General features: G+C 43.2%; 1 protein-coding gene across 2 annotated transcripts in view; it reads right to left on the reverse strand.

Moving 5' to 3' along the window:
* Positions 1 to 23,274, reverse strand: part of llgl1 (LLGL scribble cell polarity complex component 1) — a 116,532-nt gene that overhangs the window by 46,210 nt on the left and 47,048 nt on the right. For both annotated transcript variants that reach the window (XM_068003091.1, XM_068003090.1), the window contains exons 3-5: positions 14,282 to 14,363; positions 13,003 to 13,133; positions 5,790 to 5,948 (exon numbers count right to left, since the gene is read on the reverse strand). In XM_068003091.1, coding sequence (XP_067859192.1) covers positions 5,790 to 5,948; positions 13,003 to 13,133; positions 14,282 to 14,363 — 372 coding nt within the window. The remainder of the gene's footprint in view (positions 1 to 5,789; positions 5,949 to 13,002; positions 13,134 to 14,281; positions 14,364 to 23,274) is intronic.

The following is a 23,274-nucleotide window of genomic DNA, read 5'->3' on the forward strand; positions in this document are numbered from 1 at the left end:
AGTTGCTGATGCAACAGTTTTAGTAGCGAAACATTCAATCTGGGGAGACAAATTGTTGGGGGTGGGGGGGGGGGGGGGGGGGTGGTGGACTCCAATAAAACACACCTTGTCCTCATCCTCCAATCAGACACTAGCACTTTCTAGCAGGGTTCATTGGACAGTGATTTGTATCAGAAACCCAAACTGATGTTTTCTCCCCTTCTGACCCCACTTCCTCCATTGAGATCAGTGTTGGAGAACGGCATTCACTGTAGAACTATAACAAAATCACACAAACTAAGTCTGTAGGGAAGGTAGGGGGCTGATCGGAATAGAACAACTCACCGTGTTCTGTTATAGCTAGAAATTTACATCATGTCTGTATCAAAAAGCTGGCGGGGAACTCAGCTATTTATAAAACACACTGGATGCACCAACATAGTAGGTACAGCACAGGGGGCGGCCATTCGGCCCATCGTGCCTGCTCTTTGAAAGAGCTATTCAATTTGTCCCATTCCCCTGTTCTTTCCCCATAGGCCTGCAAATTGTTCCCCTTCAAGTATTTATCCAATTCCCTTCTGAAAGTTACTATTGAATCTGCTTCCACCCACCTTTCTGGCAACGCCTTCCAGATCATAACAACTCGCTGTGTAAAAAAGTTTTTCCTCATGTCACCTTTGGTTCTTTTGGCAATCACCTTAAATCTGTATCCTCTGGCTCTTGACACTTTTGCCAATGAGAAGAGTTTCTCTATCTACTCTGTAAAAACCTTCATGATTTTCAACATCTCTATCAAATCTCCCCTTAACCTTCTCTGTTCTAAGAACAACCACCTAGCTTCTCCAATCTCTCCACATGAAGTCCTTCATCCCGGGCACCAATCTAGTAAATCTCTTCTGCACCCTCTCTAAGGCCTTGACATCTTTCCTGAAGTGTGGTGCCTAGAACTGAACACAATACTGCAGCTGGGTCCTAACCAGTTTCATAAAGGTTTAGCATAACTTTCTTGCTTTTGTACTCTATGCCTCAGTTTATAAAGCCCAGGATCCCATATGCCTTTTTAACAGCCTTCTCAACCACTCCTGCCACCTTCAAAGATTTGTGTATGTGCACCCCCATTAACATTGTACCATTTAGTTTATATTGCCTTGCCTCATTCTTCTTATCAAAATGCATCACTTCACACTTCTCTCCAGTAAATTTCATCTGCCATGTGTTTGCCCATTTCACCACTCTGTCTATGACCTGAAGTCTGTTACTATCCTCCACATTATTTACTACATTTCCGAGTCTCATAGCATTTGCAAACTTTGAAATTATATCCTCCATACCCAAGTCCAGGTCATTAGTATATCAAAAAGAGCAGTGGTCCTAATACCGACCCCTGGGGAACACCGCTGCATACTTCCCTCCAGCCTGAAAAAAAAAATGTTCACCATTACTCTCTGCTTTCTGTCCCCTAGCCAATTTTGTATCCACTGTCCCTTTAATTCCATAGGCTTTAATTTTGCTAACAAGTCGATTATGTGGCACTTTATCAAATGCCTTTTGAAAGTCCATATACACAACATCAACCGCACTACCCTCATCAACCCTCTCCGTTACTTCAAAGAACTCAATCAAGTTAATCAAACACTATTTTCCTTTATAAATCCATGCTGACTTTCATTTATTAGCCCATACTTTTCCAAATGCAAATTTATTTTGTCCCAGATTATTGTCTCAAAGTTTCCCCACCACCGACGTTAGGCTGACTGGCCTGTAATTGTCGGGTTTATCCCTCTCCCCTTTTTTGAACAGGGGTGTAACATTTGCAATCCTCCAATACTGCATCGTATCTAAGGAGGATTGGAAGATTGTGGCCAGAGCCTCTGCAATTTCCACCCTTACTTCCCTCAGTAACCTAGGATGCCTCCCATCTAGGCCAGGTGACTTTTCTACTTTGAGTACTGCTAATCTTTTAAGCACCATCTCCTCTCCTATTTTTATCCTATCCAATATTGCTGCTCCCTCCTTCTTTACTGCTATAATGGCAGCATCTTCTTCTCTAGTGAAGACGGATGCAAAGTATTCATTTAGTGCCTCAGCCATACCCTCTGCCTCCACAAGATGATCTTTTTTGTCCCTAATCGGTCCCACCCTTCCTTTGACTACCCTTTTACATTTATATGTTTATAAAAGACCTTTGGATTCCCTTTTACGTTAGCTGCTAATCTATTCTCATACTCTCTCTTCGCCCCTCTTTTCGATCTCTGTAATCAGCCTGGTTTTCTACTGTATTATGAACCTTACATTTTTCATGAGCCTCCTTTTTCTGTTTCATTTTAATCTCTATCTTCAGTCATCCAGGGAGCTCTAGCTTTGTATGCCCTTCTTTTCCCCCTCATAGGAATGTGTCTACTCTGTACCCGAATCAACTCGACCTTGAAGGCATCCCATTGTTCAATTAATGTTTTGCCTACCAATTTTTGATTCCAATCCACCTGGGCAAGATCTCTTTTTAAACTCACTGAAATTTGCCCTCTTCCAGTTAAGCATTTTCACATTTGATTGTTCCTTGTCCTTTTCCATAACTATTCAAAACCTAATGATATAATCACAGTTCCCCAAATGCTCCCCCACTGAAACATGCTCCACTGGTCCCACTTCATTCCCCAGGATTAGTTCCAGCACTGTTTCCTTCCTGGTTGGGCTGGAAACATACTGTTCCCTGAAATATGTTAGAGAATTTTCTGGAATTCCTCCCCCTCTTCACCCTTTACACTGTTACTGTGCCAGTCTATATTGGGATAATTGAAGTCCCCTGTTATCACTGCTCCATAGTTCTTGCATCTTTTTGTAATTTGCCTGCAAATGTTCTCCTCTATCTCCTTTCCACTATTTGGTGGCCTATAGTATACATCCAGTAGCGTAATAGCTCCTCTTTTGTTTCTTAATTCTAACCAAATAGATTCTTTGACCCCTCAACTACATCATCCCTTTCCAGTACTATAAGAGTTTTTGTTCAATACTGCCATGCCTCTCCCCCTCCTTTCTTTCCTTCCCTAAATACCTTATAGCCAGGAATTTTAAGTACCCAATCCTCCCCTTGTTTGTGCCAGGTCTCTATTATTGCCACTATATCATAGTCCTACTCATCTCACCAACCTTATTTACCATGCTATGTGCATTTACGCACATGCACTCCAACCTCACCTTAGACTGCCTTGCATTTGCCCCTTTGTCTGATCCTTCCTATCTCTGAACTATTCTTTACTCTAGTGCTATTTGTCCCTCCCAGTCCACTGTGCACCTCGTTCCTCCTCTCTAATGCTACATCCTTGTGGCAATCCCCCTGTCAAATTAGTTTAAACCCTCCCCCATAGCACTAGTTAACCTCAAGAGGACATTGGTCCCAGCTCCGTTGAGGTGCAACCCATCCATCTTGAATAGATCTCTCCTGCCCCAGAACTGGTCCCAATGCCCCAGGAATTTGAAGCCCTCCCTCCTGCACCATTGCTCCAGCCACTCATTAATCTATCTTATTCTACTATTCCTATACTCACTAGCACATGGCACTGGCAGTAATCCAGAGATTACTACCTTTGAGGTCTTGCTTTTTAAAACTTCCTCCCTAGCTCCTGAAACTCTGACTGCAGGACCGCAACACTTTTCCTTCCTAGGTCATCAGTACAGTATCACATTAAGCATTAATGCACCATCGCTCAATGTCACTAAGGGACAGATTCTGACTGGAGCTGTAACGAGGATGTGTTGAGTTGCATCTGCCAAATCCCCCAGTAACAGGAGAGAGGAGGAGTGGAGTGAAGGGGAGGAGAGGGTTACAATAGGAAAAACTGGTGGCCATGAACTAGTCTTCAGTTGCAAAGTTCAGGCAGGCACGGATGAAAATTATAATAAACCACCTCACCCTCCCCACAAGATGCATATCCATTTGTGGAGGGCACTTGATTACTCCCAGGACGTGAATTATCTCAAACCAGCCTCACTATAAGCTCTGGGAAAGCTACATGACCGTAAAATCCTAATAAAATCTTATTCAGAACAAAATAAGCACAAACAAGCTTCAAGTCAAACTTAGCCCATTAAAGCAGACTCAAGTCAACAGCTGGGCAACTTTAGCTTCTGCTTCCACATGATGTATGATGGAAATGAAATGAGACATTTTAGCTCACTTTGGGAATTTTGCCAACACAAACAATCCTACATAACTTGCACAATTGCTGACTTGGTTCCATTTTAATAATGGAATCTTTCCCTCCATTTTAGAACCAGGAATCTTTTGCGGCAGATACAATTTGATTGATATAATTTACAATAAAACTATTTTCTCCTCTTGCCACTTTACCTGAAGGCAGCTGCCAGCAATTTCTGGCACCTCAAGAGGGATCATTTATCATGTGTAAGTTTGGATCGAGTGCCAGACAATCACAACAGGTAATATCCCATAATATCCCATCCTTGCCCAATTCACCAGACTGCCTATTGACACCACCGTGTCAGCCAGCCAATGAGCCGCAATGTCAGCCAGCCAATGAGCCGCACCGTGTCAGCCAATGTGCGTAAAATCAATCCCAGTCACTTCCAGGCATGATTGAAGGGGGAATTACCTAATCATCTCCATTCTGGCTGGGAATAGTGGTGTCACTATATACAGCCCAGGCACTTCCAGCAAAAAGGTGGGAGCGTGTAATAAGTGAAAGGGGCAGATAGCAAAACCAGGAGTAGGAATGCTGTCTATAGATGGAAGAAGATATGTCAGATGGCTTTTCTCACCCACAATCATCTTGTGCTCTGCGCTTTACCTGGAGAACTTGACTTTGAAAAAAGGTCCTTCTACTGTTGTGTGAAATTGCAGAAAATCTGGTTCAAAAGTAAAAACAAAAAAAAATGCAAAATTCAACCGCGCCCCTCCAGACAGGATTAAATCCAGTGATAACTTAATGCAGCAGCTCTAGGGAATTCCAATTACATGCATATGTTTGGCCATCAGTCTGACCATCCTAAACTGACGAGCACAGCACAACAGAGATACGATTGCATACAGCCACATCAACTGCTACATAGCCATTTTACAGTTAAAAAGTTTACACACTTCACTAATACATACATTTTAAGGCAGACACCAAAATTGTGGAGCAAGGAACCTTTTTTCTGCAAGGACAATATTAAAGTTTTAAAAACACACAAGTTAAAATGAAAATAACAAGCAGTTAAATACCTTAAAGGCGGCTCCAAGATCATAAATTTGGCTTCCAAAAACACCACAGGGTTACAGACATATGCAGCACCCACACACGTACAAGCTTTGCATCACTTACAGATGGGCTTCAAATCACATCTGGGATTCATCTTTGCAACAGCTCCAAACTCTGGACTAACTTTTTTCCTTCCCTCAACCCAACACAAGAGGCTGGCTCCCAGGTGACTCAAAACCTCTCTTTGCAACAGCTACAGATCAGTACAAGAGAGGATTAAGCCACTCTTCCTCCTATTTCTCTCCTCCCCAAACGATGGGCAATTACCTCCACATGCATTTCCTCCATGAAAGCATGGTTTGCAGCAATAGGAGAAATCAGACAAATACATCAAACATACCGCCATTTACCATTTAAACAATAATGGAAAAAGTGGTGTCCAGAATCTGCAGCCTGCTTGTAAACATTGGTTTAGTTTCACAGAGGATTGCACATTATTCAAATGGTAAACTACACCAAGCAACAAGTTTGAGAGAAATGTTATCTACATGTTTAAGAAACATTCTGAATACATTTGCATACAGATCTATTGGAAGCCCTGTACATACTTACCCCTGCAAAACCTCATCCTGAAAGAGAGTTTTGTCATCCAACAACTGCAGTGAGGGTAAATCCAGGAAGTATACACCTCCACCTTCTGTCCCCAAGCATGCCAGGTCACAGCTGGACTTCAACATGATCACAGTAATTCTGGTAATACTGGGAGGAGCACTGTGTTGGAGGGAAATAATGTTACATTTTAACATTCAAATCACATGCTTATAGAAAACCTCTGAAGAAACCTAGCTTGATTCCTTGCATGATTACAGCTTATTTCTCCACATTAAATTGTGTCAATCTACTCCCCAGAGGTGATCAGCAAATATGCTACATCTTGGGACAGTCCTACCTCCTGCGTAAAGAACCAATACTTCCAATATCTCTATTCTTAATAGAGTATTCTCATTTACTATGCCTTACTCAAAAGGAAAACTTGTGGATGTAAGTGGACGCTGGGACGGGGATAAATGGAAGCTTACATGCAAGCGAATATTTCCTCCCCTCGCCCAGAAGGTGGGACTCATGTGGTGCAGGTTTCCATTGGTATCAGCAGCCCTCTTACATCATCCAAATGGACAATCTTCACATGCAAGCCTCTACACAGTAGCAGGGCATTCAACCATGGGGAGGCAGCACGGCCAAGCCTGATCTTGCCTTACCCAATCTCCATACACTGCACTTTCCAGCAGGGGTCACTAGGATAGCAAACAGAAGACTTGGTTGATTTCTCTTCCACTCTCCCACAAACATGAACACCAAAGCCACCTCTTCCAACATAGGAACATAAGAACAGGAGCAGGCCATTCAGCCCCTCGTGCCTGCTCCGCCATTTGATAAGATCATGGCTGATCTGTGATCTAACTCCATATACCTGCCTTTGGCCCATATCCCTTAATACTTTTGGTTGGCAAAAAGCTATCTCTCTCAGATTTAAATTTAGCAATTGAGCTAGTATCAATTGCCGTTTGCGGAAGAGAGTTCCAAACTTCGACAACCCTTTGTGTGTAGAAATGTTTTCTAATCTCACTCCTAAAAGGTCTGGCTCTAATTTTTAGACTGTGCCCCCTACTCCTAAAATCCCCAACCAGCAGAAATAGTTTCTCTCTATCCACCCTATCTGTTCCCCTTAATATCTTATAAACTTCGATCAGATCACCCCTTAACCTTAGAAATTCTAGAGAATACAACCCCAATATGTGTAATCTCTCCTCGTAACTTAACCCTTGAAGTCCAGGTATCATTCTAGTAAACCTACGCTGCACACCCTCCAAGGCCAATATATCCTTCCGAAGGTGCGGTGCCCAGAACTGCTCACAGTACTCCAGGTGTGGTCTAACCAGGGTTTTGTATAGCTGCAGCATAACTTCTGCCCCCTTGTACTCTAGTCCTCTAGATATAAAGGCCAGCATTCCATTAGCCTTATTGATTATTTTCTGCACCTGTTCATGACACTTCAATGATCTATGTACCTGAACCCCTAAGTCCCTTTGGACATCCACTGTTTTTAACTTAATATCCTAGCTGAAATTAGCTAACTCAATACAAACCAGGGATTAAGCCTTGCACCCATGAGTCAGTGGTGCATTCATTCATTCACTGAACCATCAGGGCAATAAGTGTGATATGGTTAATATCAGACATTGGTCATTAAGCAATCAAGCAACCACAGAGCTGAGGGGATAAGGAGGCAAGTCCAATAACTAGAACACTGGTGACTTCAGCAGGTTTCAGTCCCATTAGAGACTACAACTCCCTCACTCTTTCCCAGGTTTACTTTGGCAGCATCTTCTGCCAGGATGCAAGATGGGAAACATGAGTGGAGAAAGAGAAGAGAAATTTGGAGGGAAAGAGACAACCTGACCCACATGGTTAACTATGACTAGGTCCACGAATGCAGGTATTTGGGGATGGAAAGGAAAAGCTTAGAAATTAGGCTACAAAAGCCAGGAACAGAACAAAAAAAAAATCAAATGCATTTGAAACAGTCAGGATATAGTTCCTCATAAAAAAGGAACAAAAGTGAGTGTGGTTCATAATTTGAGACATTTTACTTATTAATATTTATTAACCTAAAGAAACTGAAGCCAGAAACCAGCTCTGGCTGGATCTATTACCAATAGGTTCTTCACTATCAGACATGGCCCAGAAAAAGCCATCCAATCTCAGTTAACAGCACATCAAATAATATTAAAGCCAATCACTGTAAATCCAGCTCCCTTTAATGGCAGCCAGTCTACACTCCCATCTCATTACTACAGAAACCCTTCACATCTTCAGCACTTGGAGCCCAGTCAGCCAGTGCTCTCCCTCGCCAGCTTCACCCAGCACAAACCCAACTCACCCAGAACTCTGCATCCAACATATCCACAAGCTCAATCCTAAAATCACTTCCACTGGCTCCCAGTTTCCTCAACACAAATGTTAAAATCCTCTTCAATGCCATACAAACCCCACCACGTCCTCATTCACTTGAATAATCTTCTCTACAGACTGTTCCATATTTCTCCTCCCCCCCTACCATTAATGGCCAAGCCTTCAGTCACACACTCCTGCATTCAAATTCTCTTCCTAAATCTCCTCTTCCAGCTACCCATTTCTCCCATCTTCAAACATCTTCTCAAAACCCATCTCTGACCATACTTTGTCACCTTCACTAGTTCCTGCCCAGTACCCAATGTTCTCCCATAATATGCTTTGGGATACTGTTGCCCTGAAAGGTGCCATGTAAAGCTGTTGTAACTGAGCCATGAAGACAAACTATGCCCAGGCTCAATTCACAATCAGTGCTAAAGCTGTCAGGCCAGCCGATGCTCCAGTTGGCTTGAATGCCCCTGAAAGAGAAGGGGGGGCAGGGTGTCAGAGAATTCAGTCGCGGATTCCGACACTGATCACTAACCAGCGTGGAAAATGTGTATGAACATTGGACGCAGACTTTGTGATGTTCTGCCTTCCTCCGACGGTAAAATGTAGCCTCACACAAGAGGGATGGGGAAGAAAAAGGAAAAAGTCAAACTACTAAATATTTCAAATAAAATATGAAAGTCTTAGTTTCAGCAGCCAGTTCCCAATTAAAAGTAGCTCTCTGAACACCCATTAGGTTATGGTTATAAATCAGCATTGGTATTTTGGAGAATTATTAAACTGCAGAGTGCATGCAATATAGATTAGCATGAGCGGGAGGGAAATTAGACCCGTGGCAAGATCATATTACTGAAATACCAGGTAAAAGGTTCAATATTTGTGCATCTGAAATAGAATCATCGCTTGGAAAGCTGCAGTGGGGGTGAGGCATCTAACACAGACTTGGACAAGGAAGAACTGAGACAAGACACAGCAAGTGGCAGGGCAATGCATACAAGAGTATGCAAAGAGAGGAAAAAAGGACTGCAAAAGGAAGATTACTTGGTCCCACGTTTCATTTCCAGCTGTGCTGAATTATCAGATCTGATCTGGGGTAGTAGCAGGGGTGATACAATGGACTCACCTTACCAAAGTAAACCAAAACCCATTTTTTTTAGAAAAAGATTAACAGCAGTGAGGGGGGGGGGGGTATCAAGGGCTTTTAATACATTGAGTTTTGGTATGCTGGGTCCTAATGTAAACATAAATACTATAGTCCATAATTATCTGTAAATTGCCTCCACCCATTAAATGTTTTTAATTTACACATGAATGGAGCTAGTATATCATAGCATCATAGAAAGGTTACAGCACGGAAGAAGGCCATTCAGCCCATCGTGTGTGCGCCTGCTCTATGCAAGAGCAATCCAACACCTTCTCATTCAAAGACTAAACAGTGACATTAGCAGCATTGGTTTGTTTGGAGATTGATTATAGGAGCGTGAAGGCTCTTGATTATTACTCAGTTTTAAGAAGCTTCAAACGCACGTGTTGCCTCATTTTTCTGCAGTGCCATGACACAGGTCCGTGCCAGGAACCCCCATACTGCAGAGCTCCCCTCATTTGGAATCAGACAGAACTAGGCTGGCTACAAACAAGACCACGCCATCACACTCCCTTCTACCGGCTATTACAGCGGTCTGCCTGTTTCCCTCCCCCCTTCAGGTCTTTCTGTACATAGCCCCACCAATCTTAGCTAAGGCGTTCCATTGATCTCCTCACAGCTGAGACTCATTCCATCAACCTCCGAGGACATCTAGCGTAAGCCATACAAGCCACTCCATTATTCCAGTATTGGCTGCTCTGTCCACCTGGATAATACCAAACATCCTCCATGCACATCTTCTAGGATTATCCAGCCTCTCTGTTCCTGGGTCTGGAATCATCAGGACACAAACAAATTACTGAGAAAGCACTATCCTGAAGAGGGAATAAAAGCTTGCAATCCTCATACCAGTAAACTCAATCTCAAGAGATACAAACAGGACTGTGCTGTTGCAGTGCATTTAATAATCCATATCTGGCTCAGCATTGAAGTTAGGAATTACAGGCTCTCATTTATCTTTGATCACTGTTAGCGAGTGCAGAAATACCAGTCTGTTGGCTATCCATGCCCCAAATAACTGGGGAAAATTTCAACCTCAATTTCTACCTTTTTAAAAAGTTAACTGGGTTAGGCTAAAAAAAGAGCTATTCTGGAGCAGTCTTTTAAATTGAATTCAATGCAGCATAACGGCAGAGTGCATTGGAACTGCAATAAGTCAGAGGAGGAGGATTTGTTCAATAGCTGCACCTTCCCTAGAATGGAATGGAATGAAATGGAATGCCCTCTCCCCCCACGCGGGGGAACCTTGTGCACGTTCCTGCAGAGACAGTGCAGCATTGATGGAGACTTCCGACTGGTCCTCGGAATCAGGGAATGTACGCGTTTAAAGTACAATATAAAGTGCAATGGATTAGGGCAAAGCTAAACAGGAAGAGAATTTAAACCTGCATCAGAACAATACAATGCTCTGGGCATTTTTTTTGTGGGGGTGGGAGGATGAAGGAGAGAAGAGGGGAAGAAAAACAGTTCCTTGTCCCAGTTGCTACACAAATTGTGGTAGGCTGAGATTCCCGGCCACTTTCCTTCTTTGCTGCCAACACCTCCAAGAATAGCCAGTAGAAACTCATGAGAGTTCCTGACGGGAAGGGGCCTACAGCATAAAATATGTCAGTAGTACAGAAGCAGGAGCAGAGGTTGGTGATGAGGCATATTGTTGAAGTCAATGCAGATAGAGCTTTGGTGCCATCACTTGAATGAAAATGCTTGATGCAGATTAAAGGCGTCCAAAGTGAGAAAACTCCATCGACCAGACTGAAAAGCCTTACCCTCAGCAGAACAAAGCTTCATTAAAAACTCGCCCATGGCCTAGACAGGCATTTAAGAACATAAGAAATAGGAGCAGGAGTAGGCCATATGACCCCTCGAGCCTACTCCGCCATTCAATAAGATCATGGCTGATCTTTGTCCTCAGCTCCACCTTTCCGCCCGATCCCCATAGCCCTTGATTCCCTCAAGGGTCCAAAAATCTATCGATCTCAGTCTTGAATATACTCAATGACTCCGCATTCACAGCCCTATGGGGTAGGGAATTCCAAAGATTCACCATCCTCTGCGTAAAGAAATTCCTCATCTCAGTCCTAAATCGCCCACCCCTTATCCTGAGACTATGCCCCCTGGTTCTAAACTCTCCAGCCAGGGAAAACAGCCTCGCTGCATCTACCCTGTCAAGTCCTCTAAAAATTTTATACGTTTCAATGAGATCACCTCTCATTCTTCTAAACTCCAGAGAATATACTCAATCTCTTCTCATAAGACAATCCTCTGATCCCAGGAATCAATCTGGTGAACATTCATTCCACCGCCTCTAAGGCAAGTATATCTTTCCTTAGATAAGGAGGGCAAAACTGTATGCAGTACTCCAGGTGCAGTCTCACCAAAGTCCTGTACAACTGTAGTAAGACTTCCTTACTCTTGTTGTCCAACCCCCTTGAAATAAAGGCCAACATACTGTTTGCCTTCCTATCTGCTTGCTATACCTGCATGTTAGCTTTGTGTTTCTGGACAAGGACACTCAAATCTCTCTCAACATTTAGCACAATTTAGGATTAAAGTGAAAGCTTTTCAAAGGATTAAAAGGAATTGTGGTTTTAAAATGGTGCCGTGTACTTGCAAGGAATTTTCCAGCAAGCTGATCGCCATACTGGTTGCTGCTTGCGGTGTAAGCTGCAACAACGTGGCTTATGCTGGATATTTAAAGGACAGCATGATTGGGGGAGGAAGAGGGAAAGTTACATATACAATACACCTCCCAAATATTACCAAGGTATGGTGATAATTTAGTGGTAATTCCCTTCCCACAGATCACACTAGGTAAGCCAGAAGGCCCTCAGATCATTTGATCTGATCCCTTTAGATTGCCAACCCTACAGTCTTCCCGTTACTGCAAATAGCCATTTCTTAAGTCCAGAATCCAGTCCTTAACTATCCAGGCAACCATCTCTAGCCTCTAAAGTAACGTCCTCCTGTTGGTCATAAAACATTCCCTATATCTTGAACCTGTGCCCTCATTCTATCTGCCCAAGCATGCCTGCAGTATTGTTCCAGATTTGCTTTCCCGAGTCCTTTTTATACAAGTTCCCCTCAGACATCTTTCTCAGATGCTCAACAGTCCAAGCTTGTTAAGTCCTTTTATGTAGCTTATCCTTCCAATACATGGCCAGCCTCCCTCCCCTCCACCATCTCTAAAGTTTGGATGACCCCTGTGTTGCAGCAGCCAGAATGGTCCACCGTATCCCAGGTACAGCCAGATGAGAGAGAGCACTGTACGAATTAAACATTGATCTTGACTGATTCAATGCTACAGCCCAGCATCCTATTGACTTTATTGCCATCTTATGTTTGGACATGGTGAGTGAGTCAATATGCCAGGTCTAAACTTCCCCCTTGGACAGTGCTGTCCCATCGATGGAGTGTGCGTTCCCCAAGGAGGGTGTAAGGGATAAATATTTGCAAAAAGAAACATATAAAAGAGGTATGGGGATAGGCAGGGACAGTCGAGAGCCATCACAGGCACAATAGATACACACGAGACAAACCATGGAATTGCTAACTGGGAAATAGCTCCTAAACAGACCCTTGCTTGGGTTTATTTGATTGAAACATACAAACAGAAATATCAATCTGTTAGTTTTTCCCTTCTGCCGCACAGTCAGGGTCATTTCTAGGTCACTGGGATAAAGTTAGAGCACGTGTGACGAAGAAAGGAGTAGGTTTTTATACTTAGCACAGTCGAACCCTGGTCGGCCAGGAAGTGTAAAATTGCGGATCTCTTCCAGGTGAGAAAAGCTGTTCCTTTGGTTAATCGCCCACAGGTGAATGGTATTATCATCCAGCAGAGACAGCAGCCGGCCCTGGGAAGGGGTAGATAGATACAAAATAGGGTCAATTACAAGGACACGTTCACCTTACTGGTAGCTTAATGGATGCATCAGAAGCACGGAGCCATACAGACCAAGGCGCTCCCAGGTCCCATTCTGTGCTAACTTAGCTGCTCAGCTGATGCAGAAGTTGGACTGCTCCAACTAGCCTCCGTGTAACTCGACTCATGAGGGAAAAATCCAGTTTCCACTCCTGATCACCAGAAATTGCACATGAAGCTTGTGGGGAGGAAATGACTGGGTTCAGCGGTGAAGCTAAATGCCGTTAGCCAATGCTCACACAAGCACAGCACCTTGAGCAAGGTAGGGGAGGGCAGCCAGCAGATATGGAACTGTGACCCAGCACATCAGCCCCTTCAAGAGCACAGGGTGAATGGTGCATTAGAAAAGCTACATTGTCCTGTAAGAGTTCAGTCCCTTCCTTACACTAGTTCATTCTCAGCCTTGCTCAGAGAACAAAAACTCAAAACTGCATAAATCTGCAGAGCTGCTCCAAAAAATGGTCACTGGAGTTTGAGACGGAGATCAGTCATTACAACTTCAGCAGTTAATCGATGACATTACCCTGGACCACTGCACTGACAGTACTCTCCCCACTGCGAGCACCTACCATTATTGGTGTGAAAGGTGCCTTGGTTATTTAAACCTGTATCTCTGACCACACCATGCAGCTCTGTAACCATTCACAATCACCCATGCCTTTGTAATATCCGTGACCTCCTCTCTCGCTCAAGATCACAAGATAGTTATGGATGAAGGCCAGCCATTCGGCCCAACTTAGTTCATAGAATCAAAGCACAGAAGGCTGCCATTCGGCCCATTGTGCCTGTGCCAGCTCTTTGAAAGAGCTATCCAATTAGTCCCACTCCCCTGCTCTTTCCCCATAGGCCTTTAAAATTTTTCCCTTCCTTCAAGTATTTATCCAATTCCCTTTTGAAAGTTACTATTAAATCTGTTTCCACCACCCTATCAGGCAGTGCATTCCAGATCATTACAACTCACTGCTCATTGATTTCTACCAGTCAGCAAATTTCACATCCATTCCTCATGTGAAATTTCAACCATCTTCCACTCTGATGGATTACCAGCAACAGTTTGCACAGTGTGGAGTATTGACATACCTGTCCCGGTAGAAAGTGCATCTGTGTCACAGTGGCAGCTTCCTTGTGCAGCCCCGTAAACTCCACACCTGGAACACCATAGCTTAAAGTCATAGGTCAAGGAACAAAAAAAAAACCTGAACATTTTTCACCACAATCAAATGGGAAACATGCTCAATACAGTTCTGCTCCTCCCCTCAGTTTTTCTGACTACCCCAGAGATCCTCCATCAATGTACTGTGCCAGTACACCACAGTGAAGGTGTTCTATCATACTGCTCGTAAAGTGCCATCAGTAGCGCATAGACTGATCAACACTGTTCAATCACCCAATAGCGGCGAGTTCCCAATCTCAGCTACACTACAACAGGAACAAAAATGCATCACCCTTAAAAGGACAAAGCTAGTCCCTTCTCCCTTTAAGCATCTCAATCTGGTCCCCACTTTCCAAGAGGTGATGGATGAGCAGGGATCTGTGGGCCAGGCCTCTGCCGTCAACAGGGTAACTTGCAAAATTCAGGCCAAGTGCATATGAAGTGTCAAGATGGCCTCTTTCCTCTTCATATTACCCCATCCCCACCCAAGCCTGTAGGCAACACCCCAGGCATGTATTAAAACCAAAAGAAGCTAACTTACAAGATGCTTTTCCCCCAAAAGGAGACTTAACTATTGCACACCTCTTGATCACACAATTTAGAGACATTTATAAGCAGAATTGTAATATCCACTTGCGGAGAGATCCATTTTCTGAACTGGCACATTGAATAATGAGACTCAGTACTAGCATTACATTGTCAGCTCTCAAAACACACTTCAGCAAGGATCAAATGTATTTTCATTAAGTTCCATTTTATTCTTTGGTAAATCAGGTAGTGTCCACAAGCCAAACGTGACTTTTCCAATTCTTCAATATTGTTAGTTCCACATGGACAGTCACTTTAAAATCTGTAAACTCAGTGTTGAAGTTGAAGAGGCCAGAATAGATTGGCTCAGCACAGAGGCTACAGTATATCTGAGGTGCGTACTCGAGTACAGAGGGGTGCCACTGGATACCAGGCTGCACCACAGATGAGGTCAGTAGATTGATTTTTGAATCAAAAGCCCAACATTCTCTAGTCAACTCAGCTTCTGAAGGCTCACTGGTAGAGTTAGCAGCCTGTAGCAGTGCCCCACATTCACAGGAAGTCATAGGCCACAGCATCAATCTCCCACCTCAGCACCCAGGCACAGCTGAAAGGCTGCCAACCAAGGCTTGGAAGTGGGTCAATATCTTGGAGAGCAAAAGGGGAAGGGGAAGGGTGTCAAGCGAGCCCATTAGAGGCCCCACTAAAGTGGCCTGTGGTGTCCCAGGATAAAAGGCCCAATGGTGCTAACCATGTCTTGGAACCGCTTTTCCACATACCTGTGCAAAGGGATTCCCCAGAATTCATCAGGATATAGGTATTTTGCTCTAAAACCCACATCCTTATTTAAAAGAGCAACACAATTTGTACAAGGCTGCAGTTAGAATACTGGATGCAGTTTTATAGAAAGGATATTAAACCCATGGAGCATACACAGCAGATTCACCAGCTTGGTACCAAGGATGAAAAACTAAGACTTGAGTTTACTAAGCCTATCTCTGCTATAGCAGAGAAAGATTTAATAGACGGATTTGACAGAGTGAATCAGGAAAGACTATTTCCCCCAGTTGAGGAGCTAGTGAGGAAAGATCAGCAATTAAAAATCACTAAGTGATGGAGAGTGAGGAGAAAGTTCTTTATGCAGTATTAGAACTCAGAATACTGAGTCACAGAGTAATTGAGGCAGAGACCACTATCTTATTAGTAATACAACTTGTTATGCATTTTTTATATTGCATTTATGTTTCCAAAGTTCAAGCAGACAGTGCAATCACAAGGATTAGCGCAAGGCCCTAGTGTGAAGTCTTGTACGACTATCGAACTGAAGATCAGATGCTCCAGTACGATGAATATCTCTTAACTAGCCTAACCCAGAGTCACTAGTCCCGAGTCCAACATATTAGAGAATTCCCAGATAATGTTGTCTAACATTTAATGCTCATTTCTGAACAGATTGTAGAATTTTGTAACTTAGCTAACATCCCAATTTCTATTCCATGGTTTCCATCCATTTCTTCAGGTGGGTAAATAGCTCGTTCATAATTGATTTGTTAAATGGGACCGCAAAAAGCAGCAAAGTACGACACACAGGAGAGAGCAATCTTAGAGGATTGCGACATTGCAGGATTTAAACCTTGAACAGAATTTCCTCCCAATCCTGCTCCTGCTCCCTGCTCACATAGCCAGTGGGTGAGGCTAGAACCAGGCTTGGCTGTTATGCCCTCCATTTTCTCACTGTCTAGGCTCACACGAAGATCGGCCTCAAAGATGTACGGGAAGTTTTCTAGTGCTTATGGAACTATATGCCAGCAAAAGACAGCATCTTCAGCAGAGAAGGGAAGCAATTAAACAAAAACGTAAACCATACCAGTTATCGGGAATCTGCGGACAAGATGTTTTATCAAACCCTGTTATTTGAAGCACGTTGAGATTTTCCTGTTGATGGATAAGCTAGTCAGTAATTGGTTTCTATGGCAAGTAGGACAGCTGAGAGCAGCACGGCAGGATTCTCTCCAAGCAAGGTAATTATAGGGGTTTGTGACATTACTGCAGCTTTACAGAGGAACCATCTGCTGTTAATTACAGGGAAATGATACTGCAGTGCACATTTTACAACAAAAAAAATCTAAACCTTTTATTTTTCAGTACCACACAACAAACCACCAAAAATAAAGGTCAATTGTGAGCAAGTGGCTTCTTACTAAAGGTCTAATGAAATGTCAAGGGAATACGCTTATTTTTCAAATATTGCAAAGTTGGCTTGAGGAGGGCACTGCCTCACATTCTGGGCTAATTAAGGCTTTTCAAGCTAAAGCCATCACAGGGAGGTTTACCCTCAATGTTTTCCAGCAGCAGGATCCATTTTTTCCAGAAGCAATTTTTCTCATTAAAACGAGCTTATGCAGTATGTTTGGAGTATCATGGCGTGCTGGAATGTGCATTCATGCCCATAATACACCAACAATTTCCTCCAGGAAGGCACCAAGCCCCATAGGGTAGAAACAAGGGTTATTCTCAAGCTAGATTCACACACCCTATAGGTAATGGGATTGGAACAGTATTGGCAGACTTCAGAGTGGTTAATGCTTGGCTACAATTGTTCTGGGGTGAAAATAAACAGGGGCACTTGCACCATCTCAAACAAAGATTGCAGAGTTATGTTTCTAATTTCTCCCCTCTGCTGCTGCCCACACCCACCCGTGCTGGGCTACGCTGCCCATATGGATTGGCCACTCTCTGGTACCTCACCCAAGTGGCTGTCCTTCCTGCAGGATCCCCAGTGAGCACCAGTAGCCACTGATCTCCACACTAGCAGCATTCCCAGATACTTATTGGGCGCAGTAACTTACTAATTTGACTTCCTCTTTATCCTAGGGAGGAGGAGATGAATTGTAGAGTCCTCACTACCGCCATAGATCAACTAACTTAGCCGACATTGGAGCTCGATCCTTGGTGGTCTATGGTTGTTATTTATCGTGGGTACTGCACTGACCCACAAGCCTACTCGAAAGATACTAATTATTCAAATTATGGCACACACTCCACAGAATGAATTTGCTTTACTGGGAAAAGTCATGGAGCATAGAGTACAACATACATTCTAGAAATCAAAAGGGGTTCTACTGTATGGTCACCGATTGGGGCAGGGTTTAAAAAGAGGACCCAAAATACGCAAGTTCTGCATAAAGGGTTCTATGATATCCATCAGGATCAGACTTGACCCTGCATTCATTAGCAAGTCAGTGACTGAACAACCTGAACCAGATCTAAGGGCAAACAGAAGATGGTCTGGTACCCTATCCGAGACTGATTGTTGGTGTGTTATTCTGTCATGGGGGCAGGGTATATCCTCTCTTTCCCCACCAAAAGAATGCCAAGCATTCGTTTTTATGAAGAAAAATAAAATGGAACTGTGATTAGTGTTTAAATCCACAGTAGCTGTGCTTGTAGAAAGCTCACGGTATAACAATCTCATCCAATTACAATCCACTGAATCAAGTCTGCATCATTGGCCCTCCGCAGTCACGATCGAGAGTCCAGGAACACGTGTTGCCTACCGGGTGCCAGGGTAAGGGATATCTTGATGCGACTGGAGAGGAATTTTGAAAGGGAGGGGGAAGATCGAGTTGTCGCGATCCATGTCGGGTCTAATGACATAGAGAAAAGGGAGGAGGTCCTGCTGAGGGAATATCAGAAGATAGAAACTAAATTTAAAAAAGGTAGGACTTCAAGGGTAGTAATCTTGGGATTATTACCCGAGCCAGGGGTAAATTGGCAGAGGGAAAAGATAAGGAAAGTTAACAAGTGGCTAAAGGAGTGGTGTGGGAAGGAGGGTTGCCATTTCATGGGAATTCAGGCACCAGTTACTGGGACAGAAAGGAGCTGTACCGCTGGGACACATGTACCATCTGAACCGGAATGAATCATAGAAATCATCGAAATTTATGGCACAGAAGGCGGCCATTCTGCCCATCATGTCTGTGCCGTCTGAAAAAGAGCTATCCAGCCGAATCCCACTTTCCAGCTCTAACCCTAACCCTCGTAGGTTATGGCACTTCAAGTGGCCAAAGGGACCAAGATCCCAGCTGAAGGAATAAATAGGGCTGTAGAAAGGAGTTTAAAATCAATAAAGGGTGGTGGGGTGGGGGGGTGGGTGTGGAGAAAGGCACAGATAGAAACAAAAGTAAAAATAGCCTAAAAGAGTAAAAAATGGGATGAGAGTGAAGTCCAGGTTATCGATAGTGCTAAAAAGGTAATAAATACTTCATGTTCAGAAAACAAATATAGGAAATAATAACATTTTCACAGATGGACATTACTGTCACAGGACTCAATAAAAATAAGGATAGACCTGGGAGTAAAATGCATCACTGAGATACTCAGCCATATAGACTAGGAAGATCCCAGGTCTTTGCTGAGTTACCCACTCTGGGACATGACTGTGGGGAAGGGTTACAGCTGGCATTGCAGTTCCTCAGCTCGGAAAATAGGAAGGCAGAATTCTTGCTCCCTGATCAGTGCTGAGTGCTCGGTCTGTGTAATAATGGCTCAACTTCAATGTGAGGCAGTTTCTGGATACAAGAATGACAGACAGGAGTACAATTTAAAATTTAAAGCAGGCAATAGATGATTAAGGGAATTTAGGAGCTAAGGTACACAAATCATGAAAAGCTAACTCATGGGAGCAAAAAATATCAAAAAGGTTAATGGGATATACAATGGAATATCGTGCTGATTTCTGAGCAACCTATCTGAGGAAGGATCTTCTGGTCTTGTCAAACTTTCAGTGACAATTCATTAGGATGATACCTGGGATTAACTACGATGGCCTGGATAATTATGGATTAAATTCCATAGAGGTGGTGATTGAGGGGAGATCGGATTTAGGCATTTAAAGAAATAAAGGGAATTGAAAAAAAGAGATAAGAAACAACTCCTGCCTTTATTGGGAATCCAGAACACGGGGACAATTTTAGAAAGAGACAAGGTGGGTGAAAGCAAAAGCAGGAAAAACTTCACATGATGGACTGAGAACATGGAACACACTGCCCCTGGAAGCCATAAAGGCAAAGTCAATTAAAGCATTTAAAAAGGGAGATCGATACATAGGAAGCAAGGATATTAAAGAAATATGGAGAATGGGTAGAGAATTGGGATTAAAAAGATAGAGCTGCAATAGCAAAACAAAAAAAAGGTTTGACAGGCCTACCTGTAATTTCGTTTACTTTCGGGCTGACAATGTCTGGGCAGCAAGATTACCGTAAGGTAAAAAGCACAATAAAGGATTCTTCAGCTGTGCTGTAAAGGGCTGTCACGTGGAGTCGGCATCCCTCCAACTCCCAAAGGAAGTCAGTTGCACAGTTGGTTAAAGGGTAGTGTTGCCACAAGCCCGGCAACAAGTCAGGTACGTGTCCTCTCATCTCAGCCAGAAACCCCACATCTCCCCCCCCCCTGAACCCCACATCTCCCCCCACAGTAGGAACATTAGCAGAGTTAGAAAGCAGCATGACTCATCACTGCTTACTGTCCTGGAAGACCTGCAAGTTGGTTGCATCGCTCAATTTGAGTGAGCATTTCATCTTTAACATCCTATTTATATTACAGAACTCCTTCTAATGCTATTAGAGGCAACCATGCAAGGTTAAAGGGGGTATAAGATACAACAACCCAGCACATTAAAGAAAGTGAGTTAGATCTCAGCAGCAGCATCAGATGGGGCTACACCAGAGCTCTATGGGCTTGCGCTAGAGATTTGGGGGGGGGGGGGGAAGGGGTTCCCATTCCTACACTATCCAGCGGTCCTTGTTGAATGTATGTGGATATTGGCCAAGAACAGAATTAGACATAGCTGGAGGGCTGCCAGTGCCCCCTAGAGCCAATACCCAGAATGAGTCAACACTTCTGGTAAGAGTGGGGTAAAGGAAAAGTAAGCTGCGTGGAGCAGATGTATTTGGTGATGTGAGAATGGGCAAGGGAGCAGAGGGGAGAGAAATATACATACCTCCCACAAACCAAAGATTTTGACAGTCAACCCTGTGTGAGATTTTATTGTTCTCGCTCCATAAAAGAAAATTCTACTGATAAAATGAAGCTCTAAGTGTGTGGATTATACTTTTCACATCAACTTTTAAGTGATCTGAAATGAGATGCGCAGTTTTTCCTTTCAATATCCAGTTGAGGGTTGTGGGTGGATTCTGTTGGAGCTGCGCCCAAAATAAATCCAAACAAAAAAAAGTTATTGCACTTTTCTGTTGAGAGCTGGGTTTGCCAGTTTAAGCAATCATATTGCTAGTGTTGCATTTCATTTCATTGCAGTACGCCTGACCTGTCAATTACTATTAACGCAAGCTCTTCCATCTGTTTAGATTATGAAACGTTAGGTTTCTCCTCCAATTAATGGGGCTTTAAAATAAGAATGCAAGGCAATAAAATAAAGTTATTAACAACAGCACCCAAAGCCACAGGGTACACATTATAGCTCCTGATTCTCATTTCCATTTCCCTTCACTGCCTTCCCCTAAAGTCACTGGGACTTCACGAAGAGGCAAGTCCTCCCTGACTCTGTCACTCTACTATCTCTTCCAGTGTAAACATAACCTCAGGCATGAAACGCCATAGCACCGGCTTACGGGCAAAGACCTTCTTGGCCAGGAAATAGAATTTAATGCAGGTCATAAAAGGAAAGCCTTCGTCCCACTGTTGCCACAGGTTATGCACATATGTACCCTATCGCAGACTAACTACACCCATTTATCATCCCCAAAAAGAAAAAGTTCTTCATTTCAGAATATTCAGTGGTCCTTACCTCCAGTATCTAGTAGGGTTCTGATGAAACTATTTCTCCACAATTCTATCATAGAATTACAGAATCTTACAGCACAGGAGGCTGCCATTCGGCCCATCGAGTCTGTGCCGGCTCTTTGAAAGAGCTATCCAATTAGTCCCACTCCCCTGCTGTTTCCCTATAGCCCTGCAAATTTTCCCTTTTACAAAAAGGTAACTGGATAAGTACTTGAAAAGAATTGAATATGCTTCCACCACCCTTTCAGGCAGTGCATTCCAGATCACAACTGTAAAGAAAAATCATCTCCCCTCTGGTTATTTTGCCAATTATCTTAAATCTGTGTCCTCTGGTTACTGACTCTCCCACCAGTGAAACAGTTTCACCTTATTTAAACCCCTCATGATTTTTGAACACCTCTTAACTCTCCCATTAAGCTTCTCTGATCTAAGGAGAACAACTCCAACTTCTACAGTCTCTCCACATAACTCTCCTTCATCCCTGGTACCATTCTAGTAAATCTCTTCACCCTCTCCAAGGCCTTGATATCTTTCCTAAAGTGTGGTGCCCAGAATTGAACACAATCCTCCAGCTGAGGCCTAACCAGTGATTTATAAAGGTTTAGCATAACTTCCTTGCTTTTGTACTCTTATGCCTCTATTTGTAAAGCCTAGGATTCCATATGCTTTAATAACTTAATCAACTTGTCCTGCCACCTTCAAAAGATTTGTGTACATACACCCCCAGTCTTTCTGTTCCTGTGCCCCCTTTAAAATTGTACCATTTATTTTATATTGCTTCTCCTCATTCTTCCTACCAAAATTAATCACTTCGCACTTCTGCCTACGCCCTCCTGAAGTCTGTTACTATCCTCCACATTGTTTACTACATTTCCGAGTTTCATGTCATCTGCAAACTTTGAAATTATACCCTCTATACCCAAGTCCAGATCATTAATATATATCAAAGAGCAGTGGTCCTAATACTGATTCCTGGGGACCACCACTGTATACTTCCCTCCAGTCTGAAAAACAACTGTTCACCACTACTCTCTGCTTTCTGTCCCTTAGCCAATTTCATATCCACACTGCCATTGTCCCTTTAATCCCATGGGCTTCAATTTTGCTAACAAGTCTATTATGCACATTATCAAATTCCCTTTTGAAAGTCCATATACACAACATCAACTGCACTACCCTCATCAACCCTCTGCGTTATTTCACCATTATCCTGGTTTGTTGCTTTCCACAGAAGTTTCAAATCTCCATTCACCCACAGCACTGCGACCTTTACATCCCATTTCAGTCTACACCAAATCCATTGTTATAAGCTTTTGATTCTTTCCAAATGGTTCAAAGAATTTTAAAACACAGCAGGATTAGAACACCAGCATTAGTACTCCAGCTTAACTCCAATTTATGCTGAGAGTGAGTGTGGGGAATAAGTATCCTATCCTGTATCCAAATGATCAAACTCAATTCCAGTTACTAACCAGTTTCATCCTGCATCACACTATTTTCTATTGGACGTTCACATCTGTGCTTTCTTCTACAAACAAACCATTAATCAAATTGAGAGCTCACGTACAGCTATTTTCCACTACACACTTAT

Source organism: Heptranchias perlo, chromosome 22 (genome assembly GCF_035084215.1).
Source record: "Heptranchias perlo isolate sHepPer1 chromosome 22, sHepPer1.hap1, whole genome shotgun sequence".
NCBI lineage: Eukaryota > Metazoa > Chordata > Chondrichthyes > Hexanchiformes > Hexanchidae > Heptranchias > Heptranchias perlo.